General features: G+C 38.6%; 1 protein-coding gene across 2 annotated transcripts in view; it reads left to right on the forward strand.

The window, feature by feature from the left end:
- The window catches only part of GTF2F2 (general transcription factor IIF subunit 2), a 92,194-nt gene that overhangs the window by 64,813 nt on the left and 9,946 nt on the right, over positions 1-17,435 (forward strand). For both annotated transcript variants that reach the window (XM_068929764.1, XM_068929765.1), the window contains one exon: positions 9,790-9,889. In XM_068929764.1, the coding sequence (XP_068785865.1) occupies positions 9,790-9,889 (100 nt within the window). The remainder of the gene's footprint in view (positions 1-9,789; positions 9,890-17,435) is intronic.

The following is a 17,435-nucleotide window of genomic DNA, read 5'->3' on the forward strand; positions in this document are numbered from 1 at the left end:
GTGAGCAGTTGCATCAAAAGAACTGCAGAGCAAATTGGCTGAGCTTGTAAGTCATCCATCTTCCTACCAATGCCTCAAGGCTCAGGCCTTTTGGTGTTTGGTAAAGATGTGGCTTTTCTGACTAGCATACTCTTTCCTGAAGGTCTCCTTTCTTGTTGCCCTTTGCATAATGTTACACCGTTGCTGGATCTGCAGACACTGACAAGAACTGCTTGTTTTTTCTTGACTAGACTTACCAGTCCCTCTTATTTGTTTTCAAAGCAACAGCAAGCACTGCAGATTACTTTTGGCAAGAAAATACAGATTTAATGGTTTGGAGACTGGGATTTTTTGTTTGAATCTTAGGAATAATTAGTAGTTGAAAATTTAAAATTCCTCTTCTAAAATTGAATCGTTTGAAATAATATCTAACAAATAGAAAGTTACATTTGTTTCAGAGCAATTTGGGGACTAAAGAAAACGGAAGCAGGAAAGGAGACCGCATCTTTGAAAATTGATGTGGGAATGGAGGCTATATCTTTAAAAAATACAAGAAGAAAGGCTTGGGCTTACGGTGACTCTTCATTTGTGTTTTTTTGAATCATGACAGGATATTTTTCTGTAAATGATATAGCACAATAAAATTGAAATTATGAGCTTTAAAGTATCGCTGGATACTCTTCAGTCAGTGATACACAGGAGGAAAATTTAAATTATCATTTGATGACTATAGTGGTCATTTCTGTCCTTAAAATATATAAACACTGAACGTAACTTCATTTTTAAAGATCTATTTTGTCTTGCTTTTTACATTAGGAAGAAAAACATTTTTCTTCCCTCTTATCTAGTCAGGCATCCAAGTATAATATTGGAACTAATTGGTTTAAGATATCAAAGAAGCTATTCAAGTTGAAGTTTTTCTTAAACAGGAAGTGATTTATAGCTCAGTCCTGCAAGCTGCTGAGGACAGGCACACTCACTTTCAACACAGGCAGATTGGTGAGAGAGTGGGCACAGCAGAGTAGCCAAGACAGACGTAAAATACAGGACCTTGTCCAGCGGCCCCAGAGAAAGTCTCCTTAGCTTACCTTAGCTGGGAAGGCCAACGTCACGTAACGCACTTGCTGCCCCTCGAGCCGTGGCAAAGAGCAACCCCTGACGTTTGCTGGAGGCAGACCTCCGCCATGGTTGTCCATCAGCACCGTAGAAGAAAAGAGCAAGAGCTGCGCAGATCACAGGCTTTCCTCTAAGCTTATTTCAGCTGCGTGCCCGCTTTTCCCAGCCGTCCACGCTGAGCTGTGGCATCCTACCAAAACATCTGTATGATAGTCTGTGAAGGCTGGATAAGACCAGGATGCCGGACTGGGGTGATGTTCAGGAAGGTGTGCGTATAACACGGTGCGGAGATAGGAGCAGTGCTCAACTTTAAAGATGTCTTGTGCCACTTGCCTGTTGAAAAATCTTGTCAGCCTGTTGTGGGCACGTGCATGACTTGTTGCCTGGATCAAAACTCAAGTGCTCAGCACTGGCAGGGTTTAATCCCTTCTGTCATGGATTAATCCCATGCTGTCTTTGCTCAACACTCTGAGTTTTGTCAACAGTATTTCAAATACTTGGTCAAAAAACATATATTTAGCATTTTATTTATTGGTTAGTTCATTGGTGTTGTTTGCTTTGTTTGTTGAAGATCTAAAATAGTGAAGAGAGATAGTGAGAGATAAGTTTAGTGAGAGGTAAGAGATCTCCTGACATACAGCTGTGAAGCAAGAAGAAGTCTTCAACCAGCAGTAGAGGAGATAAGACTTGGTATTTCTTTGCCTTAAAAATAATAAGTACACTTCTTAATACTGTCTTTGCATTATTTAAGATCATTTATACATTTTCAAAAAGTCTCACTCCTCCCAAAGCCATTTGGTCATTTTATTCCATCTCAAGCTTACCTTTTAAGTTGTCTAGTAGCATAAAAGAGGAACATGTGTCATTTTATAATTGTTTCCTGAAGGATCTTTTCCTCTCTTTTTATAGGAACAACCAAAATATAGGTGCACGCATATATATGTAGTTAAAATTGTATGTGATTCTTCCTAAGTGAATTTGTGTGTTTTTAATCTGAGAGGGTAATCTTTGTGTTAAAATTCAAGGACTGTACTTCTTCTGTCTTACTTAGATGGCTAATGATTCGCTTTTCCTAGATCTGGAGTCTTTACCTTCTGTAGTATTAGTAATGGTCTTGTGAGTTACCTGGAGTTTCCAGGCAAAGAAGCGCTTTCACTGTGTACTCCTGCCTACCCGCATTTAAGATAGAGACATCTGCGTGTATTGTACAGATTGCTATGAAGAAAATGTGGGATGATTCAGGGGTAGAGGCCTATGTTTGGTTAGATGGATCCTTCCTACGTGGAAACCTTAGCTGAATAAATCTAAAGGCAACTAGACTCAACCTTCTCTTTTCCCTTCCTATTTTTCCAGACTATGTCAACCCAAATCCTTTTCCAGTCCTACCATTCCTATTTGGCCATGCTTGTCTTCCAGTTTCTGTGCTACCTTCCAGTCTTTTTTTCCACGTAAAACTGAAGTGTTTCGTGTATATTCTTGTGGCTCTTCACAGGTCTCTCCTAAATTTTACCTTTGTTCTGATTTGTTCAGCCATTCTGCCTAATCTTTTCCCCTCAGTGTGCCTTGTAACTGCCAGTTTTATGCCTTAAGTGCCTGCTTAAGATAGCCTGCATGCACCAGACAACACAAAAGTACTTTCAGATCTTATTTAAACTTAGTTTTAGATCTTGTTTTGTCATGGGAATGAGCCACACGTGTAGCTACCCGGGTATAGATATGACTGTATCCTGCAGTTTTACCCACTTAGAAATCAAGATGAGCTGCTCAGTGTGCGAGTGTTGTATATAATGGAGCACCTGCACCCTGATTGGGGTCTCACAGAAGACTGTTCCTTCTCGCTCTGTTTTTGTTTGTTCCAGAATGTGATCTTTTCACTTGTGTTAGGAGTTGTGTCAGACTGAAAACTGGACAGAACAGAGACATTTGCAGTGTACGTATTAATAAGAAAACATTGCAAATGCAGTAGAAGCCAATGCAGAAGGTTTCATTTCCCTTCTGGGCGCTACGAGATTGAATATGATGACTGCAGTATGGAAAGGACTGCAAAATCCTGACATTTACCACAACTGCAGAACTGAAAAAATTCTCTTCTTCCAATGTATGTGAACTGTAATAAGAAAATGTTCATTTCTTTGTGATAAATTTGATTGACTGTGATTGGCCTTTCCATAGAAGTATAGCATGGCAACCTATGTAAGGAGCTTTTCATCCTGCTCAGGGACTCCACTGGATCGACCCAGGCCCTCCTAGAAGGGCAAGGAAGATAACAGAGTTACTGTGTGGCTGCCTTGCTTCACAAAGGTGAATGGTCACACTGCATAAAAGATATCTCTGAATTACAATTCCTTTTCAAGCTCATCCTTGAATAACAAACCTCCACCGTGTCCGCAGAATGGGCCAGTCATTGCTAGAGCCTGAGTTTGGTAGCATCAGATCCCTTCTACAGAAGCGTCCATTGGTCGCATGTGAGCGTGGTTAAAGATATCCATGATGCCAAGCAGGTCCCATAATTTTCTTCATATTAACTGCACTAGAGCATCACTGAAGTGAATAACATTAGGGAATGTTATTGTTCAACTTTGGCACTCCTAGAATGCTTAAGTCGGTGTTCTTTTTGCATTAGTTATCTTCACATTCTCCACTCAAAAGGATTTAAATCCTTTTAGTATTTTGTAACCTTAAACTCAGAAAGAAGAACGGGAATTTGGTGGTTTTAATCAACTACTCCCATTTTATCAAACTGGAAAATAAGATGCATAAGATAATTGTTCCTTATTGTTGAATTGTCATTCATGTGTTGTATTGTCATACATTCGTCTCGTGTTATATTGGAGAAAAATATATAGAATTCGAGTCTACAGTTATCACTACGGTGCTTGTCTCAATATTAGATCTGAACATATCACATAGTCAAGTGATTCATTGCTCAGCCTTCAACATACACAAGATGCCAGCTTCAGAAAAGACTAATAGGTTTCCTGAACACAAAGTAATTGCAGCACTTTTCTTGAAATGCCAGGATTTCAGGACTTAAATTAGTTACAAATCATATTCTGTAGCAATAATCTGAAACATTTGGTTATTTAGTGCTGGCAAATGCACTTCACGCCGTTTCCATTCAGCTTGTCTGCCTGTCCCTATTTCTTATAACTGGAGATGCATTCACTTGCTTCGCCTTAGCGTGTGTGCTGGGGTAACAGTCAATGTCTGAAAGAAACTGTTAGATTCGTCTGTGCAACGGGCTGCAATTAATCCACTTCCTTGAGAATGAGACAATAGGACTTTTCTTCTGCAGCGAAACAAAGCTTGCTTAATTTGCATGTTGCTCGTTTTAACATTTCATAGTGTGCGACGAAGCGCTTTGTACTTCAGCAACAGGTTGTCTCGATTATTATGAGTTAATCTGCATTTTTACCTTCGAAGTCATTGTTGTAATTTCCTATGCAGTTTGTGGTTGGGCTGTTTCATAGAGATGTTTTAGTAGGATGTGCTTAGCAGAGTGCTGAATTCCCTTAATTATCCTTGAATTATGAAAACTTGGAGAAGTTTCAGCATCTCTTAGGAATGTGCATCTCTGTCATCAGCTCATTTGTTACATAGTTTATTCTCTTGCTTAGGAAAACAGTCAGAAAAGATGCTACTTGAACCTGTGAGGTGTGGTAATCCAAATGAACACAAGAGGAGTGGGTTTGAAGCTATGTATTTGAAGCTGTTAGATGTAGTATTTAATTTATTAGCTTGTTTTGGAAGTGATTTTACAGGAAAAGGAGGCTGAATGCCTGCCTCTCTCATGTGTGGGCCACTTAGCGAAATACAAAGGCAAAGGAAAAGACTTTATTGCTCTCCCAGGCATCCTGAAGCATCGCGTAATGCAGTATGCTGTATGTGGTTCAAGTGCAAAATTATTGAGTAGGGGACTAAAAGAGCATTACTCCTTGACTTTCGGTCCTCTTGTACAATGCTGGGAATGTCAGTGAGGAGACCAAAAAAAAGAAGGCACTGCAGAATTGTGCGGAGCTTGAGAGTTTGTGTTTCTAGCCCTCCAAAGCACTGGGCTGCAGACCTACTCTTCTCAGGTGAGATGACAGTGTGTCTCTGTCGTGTGATTTTTGCAGGGAGAGAGAAGCAGATCAGCCTTTGCTTTTTTGCATCAGTAAGGCTGGGTCCTCGTTTACTGGGGCCCTGTGTAAATAAAACCAAGCACAAGAAGGTATTAAAGCTTTTCAGTCCTGTCTTTATGACATTTTCTTCAGAAATGTCAAGAATTCGAGCTCTAGCAACATTTCTGATTAATACCTGCTTCCGATCTTGGAAACTCTTGTATTGTGATAGTTTAAGCAAAGGAAATCATCTAGTCTCAAGCTCTCTGTTTTATTTTTCCTTGCTGGAAGATTAATGTCTTAAAAAGCCAATGAGCATCTCTTCATAGGAATGTACATATTGCCTTCATCTGTCTCTTTTTATGAGTCTGCTGCATGTTGACAAGTACTGTACAATTATTTCTAACCTGCATGAATGTTTTTTTTCCCCCGTTTTTCATCTGTAGTCACAGTGACAAATCAGGGTTGCAGTATAAAATGTATTTTACTGGGGAATGACTGTGGTGTATTTGATTCCTTGCTGATTACTTGCTGTATTTCAGGGCAGAGGAGCTATATTTGATCTTGGGGGTGGAAGAGAAAACTACAGCGCGCGCAAGCTGGTGGCTGCTTCGTGTTGTTAATTTATTGGCAGTTTTGGAGAAAGTCTGCATTCTGTTAATATTTTTCAGGCCAGATATTAGCATGAAGTATAGTGCTAGCTCTTTCTACAAGAGTCGTGTGGAGAATTTAAATCCTCAGAGACTTCTGTATAGTTGTGATCCGTAACGAAGACTTTTAACTGTCACACTCATGGAAATCATAATAAAGAGAAATAGGGTGAAAAGCCACTGCTCCTTTGAATCAGTGTCAGCAGTGACTCAGAATGTCTATTGATTTTTTTTTTTTTTTGTTATTGCTATTCCTACCAACAGTTTCAATTAGGATTCAGCAGAGCCACTCTGAGAAAAACCTGTATAAAATCTTTATAGTGCTTCATGGTATTTTTCGTTTAATATTGCTTTTAAAGTAATTGTGTCGTGTTAAAACATCAGTCTAACAGGCTGATGCAATGCCAGGCGCGTGACTTTTGTTGTAAATTTTTGAGTGTTTAACTACTAGAATAAGTAAATACATACTTGGTCAACTTTTTTAAACAACAGCGATAACAAGTTTTAAAACTCAATTGTATTCCCCCAACACACTCGTTTTTGAACGGCAGGTTTTTGAAAAACTCTGCACCGTGTTTGCACTGCAAATAGTGTCTGTACCAAGACATAGTCTGGGTTAAAAGATCACAGGCTGTTCATTTTTAGCCTGTAATGCACTAAGGAAATTGTAGCGCTTCATCCACACAGTAAACATTTACTGGTTTGGGGGTGCGGGCCACATTTGTCGTGCCCTTCGCTCGTTTGTATTTGTGCGTTCTGGGGAGTCCGACTGCAGAGCTTGTTGCCAATGCAGTTACGGGAGCATCTCGCAAACAAACGTAGATTTCCATTTCCATTCGGTAGGGCTCCATCCTGTTTCCTGATCAGACTAGAAGATTTTCTTTGCTTTCAGCGCTGGGTTCTGGGGAACTTCACTGTCGTTAACCTGTTAAGGTCTCTCATAAATGTATTAACTCTCCTACACGTGGTGTTGGCTACTCTTTGGGAAATTAGCAGTGTATAGGCGACAATAAAAAAAAACTCTGGACTGCGTATCCTGCATAGCAAATCTTTTTGAGTAAAAAATGTTAAGAGGGAAATTGCTGATGTTCTTTTATGCAAAAAAGATTAATTTATGGAAATTGCACTGAAATGGGCAATGAGATTTCCTGCATTTTAATTTTAAAATGCCAGAACAGGGACAGACCTTTAACGTTCAGTGCTCCAAAGTTCATGACAGGCTCTAGGCTAAAGAGATCTCAGTTGCGTGGCTGTTTAAAATTTCTAATTTATTAAGAAGATGGAGGGGTTTTGCCATAGCCGTTATCAAGCTCTTCCTTCTGAGAACGGTCCGAGGCGTTCAGTCCACATTGTTGGTATTCCAGCTGTGGTTTTAATCTGGCACAGCTGCTCCATTCGGCTTTGCGTGAGCCGTTCAGGCTCCCTGGGGTGTGAAGAATATCCGTGGGATGAGCGGTCATTAGGCTACGTTAGTTCACATCGGAAGAGAAACTTAAAGCCTTACATAGGTGTCATTAATAAATAGGTGTTAGATATAAAAAGTCTTTACAAGTAATAAATAGGGCTTGTAGCTTGGCACTTGCAAGTAGTGCTCAAGATGTCCTGGGGCTCACTGAGAACGTGCAGCAGCACGGCCGCTGTCCTCCGCTGTCGCAAGGGCTACCTTGTACAGCTGGCAAAGGGCAGGAGGGAAGAACAGAGCAAGAGAAAGGAATGGAAGCAATCAGAGAAAAAGAAGAATGCCAGAAGGTCTACAGTAGGTTTTTTCGGTGGTCTAATGACAGATCATCTATCCAGTTTTCCTTTGCTTTCAGAGCGAGGTGGATATAGATGCCTAATTCTTCTCCTAACTCTTTCATGAACAGGAGCAGTACCAGCGGAACGGTTTAGCAGGAATTGTATGCCTGCTTCCTTTACTGAACGGAGAATGGTGAGAGGGAAGAAGTGAGGTGAACGATAGATACAGTTGGGAAGAAGGAGGGCTCAAAAACTCCCCAGGGCAAAACAGTAGGAAAAACGTGAAGAACTGCAAGAGGAGATTTAAAACAAAAACAAAAAACTATCAAATGAGGCTTTTATAAAAATAAATAAATAAATACAAAGATGTCATTGAAACAAAAAGGGGAAAAAAAATTAAGCAGTGAAGAAGTGGGGGAAAACACAGATTTGGAAAGAAGATGTTGATTTAGCTTTCTTGTAATGCCTGATGCTTCTCTCCTTGCAAAACTTAAGCATTTGGGAGATCTTTGGTAACAAAATCAATAAAATCTGTAAAATTGTTCAATTAGATTGAAGGCCAAAAGATAAACCCTTGTAATAAAAACTTTCACCTTTATTTACCAGATCAGTGATAAAAAGAGCTCACTGCTCATTTACTCAGAGATCGATTTTTTCCTTCAAGCTAAGAAAAAACATGCTACATTTGGACAGAAGAAAGCATTGACGTACCTTCTCCTGATTTACAGATTTGGAATACAGGGCAGTGGTCGTTCAAGCGTAGTTAAAACCGTAAAACAAATTACAACTTTACGAATATTCAAAAGGAAGCAGATATATACCTATGTACAAGAAAATACTGCTGGCAACTCTTGTTCAGAGATATAGTAGCTTTGAAAGACTGGTTTTATTTCCAGTTGCTATAGCTAGTGAATTTACTTCTGAATTTAACACTTATTTCAGATGTGATTTATTTAGGTTGTTCAAGTGTCAAAAGTGTGGTGAATTTAAGTAGAGCTTTTTGGATACATTATGTTTTTACTGAAATAAAAAGGGATCAGTGAGCTCTAACATTTCTACTCTTTTTATTAAAGTATTGTCTGATTTAGCACATTTGTGTTGTACATTAGTAAACATTTCATTGTTTGCAGTAATGCCCCCATATTTATTTTTCTTTCCAAAGAAGCAAACATCTCTACAATTGTTGCTATAAAAGTCTGACATTGTGTCTAATGAAAATTGATTCTTCTGCCTATAAAATATCCCTTTGGAAACAAAATTACTTCACTGATGATAACAATTGAGCTTTATCTAGATATTAATGAGATGTGTCATAAAGACCTTCTCTCTGAAGGGACATTATCCTGCAGCTTTCTAAAGCCTGGTTTCTTGTGCCTTCATTTCAAATACTAATTCCTCAGTGCTAAAACTGAAGTACATGGAGCATTCTGTCTGAACCGTCCTAAGTAATTTTTAAATTACATAGGGATGAACTTAGCTAAATTTCTTCAACCTCTAACCTTCTCATAGTCTTTCCAAAGTAGGAGTAAGGGTCGCCTTTAGTTAACTGTTTTGTTGAGACTTGGTTGCACGTTGTTTTGAGCCTGGATGGAGTTTTCTGTATTCCTTTTTTTTTTTTTTTAAGTGCTCTTCAAACAGTTATTTGTATTCTATTGCTGAATTATAATGCCAAAAGATAGGTTAGTTTTTATTTGTTTGTTTGTTTGTTTGCTGGGTTTTTTACATTAAAATAGAGAGAGTTGTAAGTCTGATGTTCACTGTTTTCCGAAAGTCCATAGAGGTAAACAGAGCTTTTTCAGCCCTCAGCTGAGTAATCTGGGAGATCTGGGGGTTTTTTTAGTTTGGTTTGGTTTTAGTCTTTATTTAAGAGCAAGGGCTTCTCTTCCACCTGAGAAGCTTGACAGCTTTTGAGATAAAATTTGTGTTCAAAAACAGTTTTTGGTAAGTTTTCTCTTCCCTTCATACTTGCTTAATTTTCAGTTTTTCAGTATCTTCTGTATACATACAGTGTCCTAATAATCCATGGTGTTTTCAAGCAAAAATAGAGTAGCAAAATTAATTCAGAGAAGTGCATTTGTTTTGCTTTATTATTTGTTTGCAGCTGATCTTTGAAAAGGGCTGATTTGTACTTGCAGATTTTTAGAAACCATTTTGTGTGTGTGCTTTTCTGAAGCTTTTCTTAATTCTCTTTTTCTTCTATTTTGAAGGCTACAGATAGAAGAATCTTCAAAACCTGTAAGGCTATCACAGCAGCTGGACAAAGCTGTAACCACCAACTATAAACCTGTGGCTAATCATCAATATAACGTAAGTAACTTTTAATATTTTCCCATTTTCTCTTAGGCAGTACAAGTCTCTCAGGGCTTCAGCATCTCTATGGGACTGCTGTCCAGACTTTCTGCAGTCCTTTCGCTCACTAGCAGGCTGTTATCACTAGCAATGGTCCATAATACCTGTTTTTTTTTCTTCCCTTTAGTTTGTTTTCTGGATATCTTCTTTCTCTCTCAAGACCAACATCACCCTTGGGGTCAAGGTCTACTGATTCTAACTCTCTTGAGTTACCTGGTGGCAGGCAGATCTCCCTTACAGCAGCCTTTTTTGATTTCTTTGTTATATCCTTCCTCTGGTCATTTTTGGAAATGTGATTTTAAAGTTTTGGGATGAAAGGCAGTTTTGACTTTGGGCTGTGAGATGTGGAAGCACTCCTTTGGGTCAAATAAAGTATCACGTAGAGCCAGCTAAATGACTAGAAAAGAATCTTTTGTTTCTAGTCCTTTGCAGGGACTGACCTGCAAAGAAAAGAATAACAACGGATAATTTTGTACAGTTTCATACCTTCATAGTACGTATTATCGGCATCATTAGCTTTGTCAGTAATACACCCACGCTGCTGTTCCAGATCAGTTGATGTACATACAAACTGTAATGTCCTTTTTCTTAAAGATCCTTAGTAATTTGTATGTACGCATATATAATCACTGTTACTGTTTGAATGTGAGGAATGTTAAGTCATACTAAAACTGAGTCACCATGTTAGTCATTTAAACTTTTACACTTTTTATTAAGATTTTATTTACATAAAACAAATGACAATATACTGTGTGATATTTAAGCATTACTCTGAAAGGCATTCTATTTCCACAGAACCAAAAATAATCATTTCTCTCTCATGGGACTATTTGGAGGAGTTACTGTTTAAAGTCTGATCTATACATGGGTGATCGTCCCAATATAACAATTTCAGCTAAGGGAACGACATTTAATCAAAGTAGTCACACCAGTATGTCCTGCTATGTAATTGCAATTTTATATGAGTGTATGGTTGCTTTATGATGCTACTGTTATTTTCCTTCTTTAATTCTAGAATAAGCTATAACGATGTACAAATTCTCTTTATACTGGGAAGCTCTGCCGTTTCATTGGCACTAGCAATATAACTGTACCCTGTAGACAATCTGTGAATCTTGTGCAAGATACAACAGATAATGGTGTAACCAGGTTCTTTAAAAAATTATGATGCTTATGCATCCTAATGATAATATTTTTGGTGGTTACATAACTATCCATTTAATGGGAGTCTTTGGGCACCATGTTTGTTCTTCATATGGGGCTCAAGGCCTTTTGATGGGAAAAGTCTAATAGGTCATGCTTGTGCATGAATCATCTTGGCCTTCCCATGACCCTGAAGACCCAGGCAGGACAATTTCCTACAACACCTTTCCTCTCATTATGTTTTTTGTTACAAAGTTCAGGTTAGACGGCTAGAAGGGCAGGAGATTGGGAGAACGAGTCCACAAGCTTTTTGTTTTTCTGATGTTTTGAAGCTGCAGCTGCTTTCTTAAAATGCACTGCATTGCTTCTAATTATATGAAAGCTCCGCTGGGGACAAGACTTATCACAAGACAAAAGCAAAACGGTACAAATTGCCACACATGCTGACTTGGTTCAGTCATCTTCCAGGGAGTTTCTGAGGAAGGAATCAGTGCCTGCTAACCTAGAAAGAGGTAAAATTTCCTGAAGGAAGAGAAGATAATATATTAAATGATGTTTAAATGTGGCTGCCCCGTGTGCCCCTAAGTGAAGATTAGGGGAAGGAGAGGAATTAGGCGCGTAGGCGGGAAATAGCAATAGCCTGTTTGAATACGAATTTTGCCATTAGTAAGGGAAGGCAAAGTGAATATTTTCTCTTCAAAAATTATGTTAAAGCTGTATTTTTATTAGTAGAAGTTACAATTCCATTATAAGGTATACCATAATTACAATTCAGCTCTTCTTCTCTGAGAAAGGGACCTTCGTTTTCTCTATATCTGGAAATGATAAACACATGTTAATGTTCTTGCAGGTGGAATCTTCCTATTACTTAATTACGTTTCATACTGCTGCAGAAAAGTTCTCTGGGCCCAGCTGGGCCGTCCTTCTTTCACTTTCAGATGACATCTTTCAGCAAATAAACAGAATATCTGAGTCATTATGCAGGCAATGATCATATTTATTTTTTTTTTAAATCGTATTAGTGTAGCATAGAATATTTATGTCTTTACAGGGAACAAAATAATTGATTTTATCCAACCATTTCCAAATACTTTTACCATAATAAGAATTATAGAAAAATGATGTTTGGAGGAATGTATAATCAAATTATGAGTATCTCCTGTTATTTTCAATTACCCTGAAATCTCCTGAAGACATATACCAAACCCTGCAGAAACTTTTGCCTGTGGAGCTAATGAGCACCTGATTAACATCTAGAGTTGTAGTATTGCTTGCTGTTGTAAAGAAGCTTTTGTAAAGATAATGTTCATTTTAAATGGCTAACATGCTAATACAATTTTGTGAAGTCTGAGCCTGATTGTCAAATTTTAACATGTAGATTGCTTTCTGCATGTTGGGGTACAGAGTTACCCTGTACACACAGAGTAAGAGATACTTGATAGGATCCTCTCAGTTTGGTACAATACCAGAAACCAGGATGATGGCACGGTATGAAAATTGGGTGAAGAAGGCCTTGTGGTAACAGTAATTGCATTGTAACCACTACATGCATAATCCTTACAGCAGTGTCAAGCCAAGGATGGTTCTGGTTACCCCTTCAGAGGTTGCTTCTTTATGTTCTCCCCTGTTCTCATTTCCTCTGATTGTAGAGGTTAGTAGCTGTGTTCCAGGTGGTAGGAGCAAGTTTGTTTATCTTTGGTTTAGCACCAGATATCATTGATTTATTGTACGTATAGATGTAGTTGATATTGAGATAGACAGGTATCACCATCTCCTTTTTGGGATGGTCTTCAGAACAATAAGCCACATGAATTTCACATTCTTGTAAATAGAAGTTAAAAACAACACTTTTAAAAGTAAAGTTACACTTACTCAGTAAACATCAGCAGTGAGTCGAAGAGGGTTTTTAAAAAGTGGCCTCTGTAGCAAGTTCCTCTTCTTATGTAAATGCTTCTTTTTCTAGTTAGCAGGAAGCCCTGCTTCATACCATTTACTCTGACTTTGCAGATGTCCCCTACAGATCTCTGTTCTGTTGATGGGTTGCTTTTGCTCTTTCACTGCTCTTTCTGGTCTTCTGCTGCACACACACTCCTTCAGAAGCCTTCTAGCGTGAGAGCCTTTACATCTTCCTTGATGTCATGTAGCTCTGTCCGTGAGGCCAGAAGTCGTAGGTGATGTGTCACAATACGAAGAGTTGTTCAGAAAAACTTCATCGTGGCAAAGGCTTTACCTGATGATGTGGATTTTGGTTTTTCACCTTGGTCATTCTTTATAGTGTTGATAGTGATGGTCATCGTGAGCTTACTAATGGATCTCATAGTAAGGTTAATGTTTTTCTCCGGGCACAGACTTAGAAAAGAAGGCTTTGCACCCCCAGTTCCAATTAGTCCTGACCAGGACGACTCAGCTCCTGTATCTCATGATATGGTTGCCATTGCTTTGGATAGATCCGGATCTATTTGTCAGAAGGCACAAAAATGGTTTCACTATCAAGTAAATCCCACTTTAAAAAAAAAGGAATTTTGATACGAATGTAAGACCTTTTGATACGTCTTTCAGACATCTTCAGATGAAACTTTCCAGTTTCACTTGTCATGCTGTCTTTATCACCTTTGTATTAATTGTCTGTCAGAGAAGTGGAATGCATAGTTTCTGTGTTAATGATACTTTCAAGAAGGCAATTTTGGCAGCTTTTCAGCAAGCTTAGCAACATACTCTGCAGGTAAACAAAGAGAAATTAATTTTTATATGAAGTCTTGCAGGGATAAACTAGCAACTTCTACTCTTGACAGCTTGTTCTAAAATGATCCTTCCTTGAAATCAAATCATATTTTAATACTTTTTAAATTTAAAAACTACACTATTTTAAATAAATCTAATTAGTTTACAGTGTACATGCATTCTGTAACATGACTCTCCCAAAGTATTTTGAGCCGACTGCATAAAACATCTTGTTTGCAAAGAAAATAGAAAGGAAGAAAATGAAAGGGTGCATTGTAACTTGATGCGAACGGTGTATTCACAAGACAAAAGAAGAAAGCGGCAACAGATACCATGCTTTTTTTTAATAGCATTTCACAATGCACTCTTTTTTTAGACAGCAGTGGGAGCTGTTGCTGAAGTTGGAGGCAAATAGTAGCGTTGCTAATTAAAATATTGGCAACTGGGGCACCAATTGCAGTTCCTTGTTTTCAACAAAGGGAGGGTTTGATCATCAGTTTTATGTGTGAGTTGTTTTTATACATTGAGGAATTATGAATCTGAGAATATTCACATTGCAGTCATATAGGAAATACAAACAGTCCTCTTCAATTTATTTTAGATAATCCGGAGAATGTAAAATAGAAAGTTCTGCTGGGAAGAGTTCGCAGAGCTGCTAACATAACAGAGAAAGAAGAACGCTGAGCGTTAGGGTTTACTAGCAAATAAAGACTGTGCTTCAGTTAAAAATACTATATTTTTTCCCAGCAGACTCTTACTCAGATCTTTAGGATTGGATACCCAATGATGAAACAGTCCTGTCAGAGACTTAGCATCAGTGAAGATAATTTTGAGGATTTCCATATGATTGCTTTGTTCCTTTGTGTAGGAAGCATCAATGTTAAAACATGAATGTTTTTTTTCCTCCATGTGGAGGTAAGTTGCTAGCTAAGCAGATTTGTCACTGTATCTTATATGAAGAGGTACAAATAATACTTTGGGTTTTTTTATTGTTCTCGGAGATTGTCTTGACAGTCACTGTAACTTTTCCCATTATTCCCATATTATTTACCCTTTATTCCCATAAGTCTGCTAAATACAGAATGAATAGCCTCATTACTTATCTCTTGTTCTTGCTCCTTAAAAAGAAAACAAAAAACAAAAAAGGATAAGATTGGTTTCTTCCTTCACTTCAGCTTAACCTTCCGCCTAAGGAGGTTACAGTTGGTTTCTGTTTCTGTTTTTATTCTTCTTGTTCATTGTGCTGTTGTTGTGTGGAGAGGTAAAAAATTGCAGAAAGGTTGGTAAGAACAGGCATAATAGCTGCTCTCGTGGCAGAGTCATGCATCCTGTAACCGGCTGTCTTCAGCTTTCACACCGCATCTTTCAACTTGTATTTTTGAGTCAGAGAAAAGATACCAACCTCAGAAAAAGATGCACAGATCTTAACACTGAAGAGTGACCTCAAATGTTTGCAGGAATCCAGAGCTCAGTCAAGCATTGCAAATAGAGAGGGCATCATCTTTCCGGCTATCTTCTGGAACCGTCAGATGCCTTTCTGGCAACCAGTTAAGGCCGGATAATCCATCACCTCCTCTTGTAAAACGTTAACACGTGCATACATTGAAAACATCATTATCAAGCTAATGTCCCCAGCCCCAGTGTCCCACAGCCACTGTCTTGAGTGTAATAGGTGCCTACTGTGAAGTCGGTACAGTGCTGTTTGATGGTATTAGCCGGGACAGAGATTCATAGCTTCACTGGAAAATTTTATGAGTCCATAAGTCAAAAAAGATTGAAAACTCAGGTTCAGGAAAGCCCATTGCAGTTGAATGCGGTGGCTAACTTGAGAAAACTCTGCTTCCAAGAAAAGAGAGTATTAATATCTTGATTTTTGAAGAGGACCCCATGAGGTTGCAGTTCTTAACCTTCCTTGCTATGTGCAAAGAAATACACAAACATCTCAGACCAATCCTTTCTACAGTGTGGGACCTCTCTAAGTGTAAATGAAAGATTTTCTCCACCAAATTTTATATTAATTAATCCTACAGGGCAGTAATTCCTGCCTTTCCCTGTGATGTGCCGAAAGAAAAGACTACCAAAATGTACAGTGAAATGAAATTCTGATCGTAATAGTAGGTGCTTTCCAATGCTAGCAGGAAGTAGAAACTTTAAACTGTAGGCTGAGATAGATGTGACAAATTCATGCATTTTTTTTAAGACTAAAAGGACAGTTATCATAACACCATGAATTTAAAATGCGTATCTTGAAGCTTGCATGCCTCACTGTCCTCAGGGTGCACCCATATCCTTGCAGCAAGTCCCTACACTTTTGCATTAAGTTAGAGCATGACGGTGGTAGATGCATGATTAGTAGATAATTGCTCTCGAGAAATGCTTTCTCAGGTGGGAAAAATATAAATGTTCAGCATATACCTCTAGGAGATTCTCACTTGAATCAAGTGCAAGTTAACTGTATTTTTACCGCTGCAAACTTTGGCTGATGTCAGATCAGTTGAAAATGAAACGCACAGAACTTTTGGCAATCTAACGGTCGATAGAGTATACTGCTTATGTTGCAGGTGGCAGAAGAGGCAGGCGCTTAGCCTATCGTATATCTCACGTTTCGTCTTAAATTTCATGCAATAAAGGGTCGGTCTCCTCCTCCTTCCCAGTCTTTGGATCATTTCTTTTGGTGCTTCATACAGAAATCCTTGTTATCCTGCCAGGACGTGGGTACCATTGCGTTTTGCAGACTCAGCAGTGTCTCCTCCCTGTTGAAACGTAGCCTGTAGTCTTAGCAGACTTTTAGATGATTTGAGATTTTTCCTCTCTTCTTTGGTACCCGTATGACTATGCAAATATACCCAGTAGAGAGCCAGCCGACTGTTTTGCTGGTGAAGTTGCAAGGCAGGTAGCCCTGAATACACCTCTGGCCATGCTGCTTGGTAAAGGATTCAGCGTAGGGTCAGGAAATGTTCCTGTATTATGCTCTTTATCTGCGTAGTGATTTGCTGTTGTAATAATGGTTCCTGATTGTGTTTGTGATTTGTAGTTTTGGCTGAGTAGACTTGTCCAGATGTTTTTTAGCAACATTGTGGTTATACTGCGTGTGTTTACAACTCGATACAATGGGCTTGTATTGTACTTATTTAAGGGTAAATAGTGACACTATCCCGGTAAAGAAAAAGAAATGGAGTCCACATCAGGGCTTCTGAAGCTCACAATTAAAATGCTTTCAAGGTCAACAGAGAGTCCTAATGAATTGTCTGTTGGACTTTCAGAAGAGAGGAAATGTTTGAACGGACTTATAGTAAAGCTAATGTCCTAGACTTATGCTTCTACTCTAGTTTGTGCAGAGTAGCTGTTCTGCTGTAGGTCATGGCACCTAAGATGATGTTATGTCAAGCTGTGTTACTTGATGCTACAGTTTGCTATTGTTACGAAGCTGTTACTGTTTTAATGATTTTTTTTAATACAGAAGCTAGAGATATAAAGAATCATTGCAATGTAATAAACCACCAAAATATACTACTTGATGAAAATCAGTTGTGTGCAGAGAGGTATGTGCAGAGAGGTTGTGTCTATTATTGCATTGTCATAAAGCTGGAAAATCAGACAAGTGTTTCGACACACAAGCCCCTCTTCAAATTGTGAGCAG

The sequence above is a fragment of the Struthio camelus genome, chromosome 1 (genome assembly GCF_040807025.1).
Source record: "Struthio camelus isolate bStrCam1 chromosome 1, bStrCam1.hap1, whole genome shotgun sequence".
Lineage (NCBI taxonomy): Eukaryota > Metazoa > Chordata > Aves > Struthioniformes > Struthionidae > Struthio > Struthio camelus.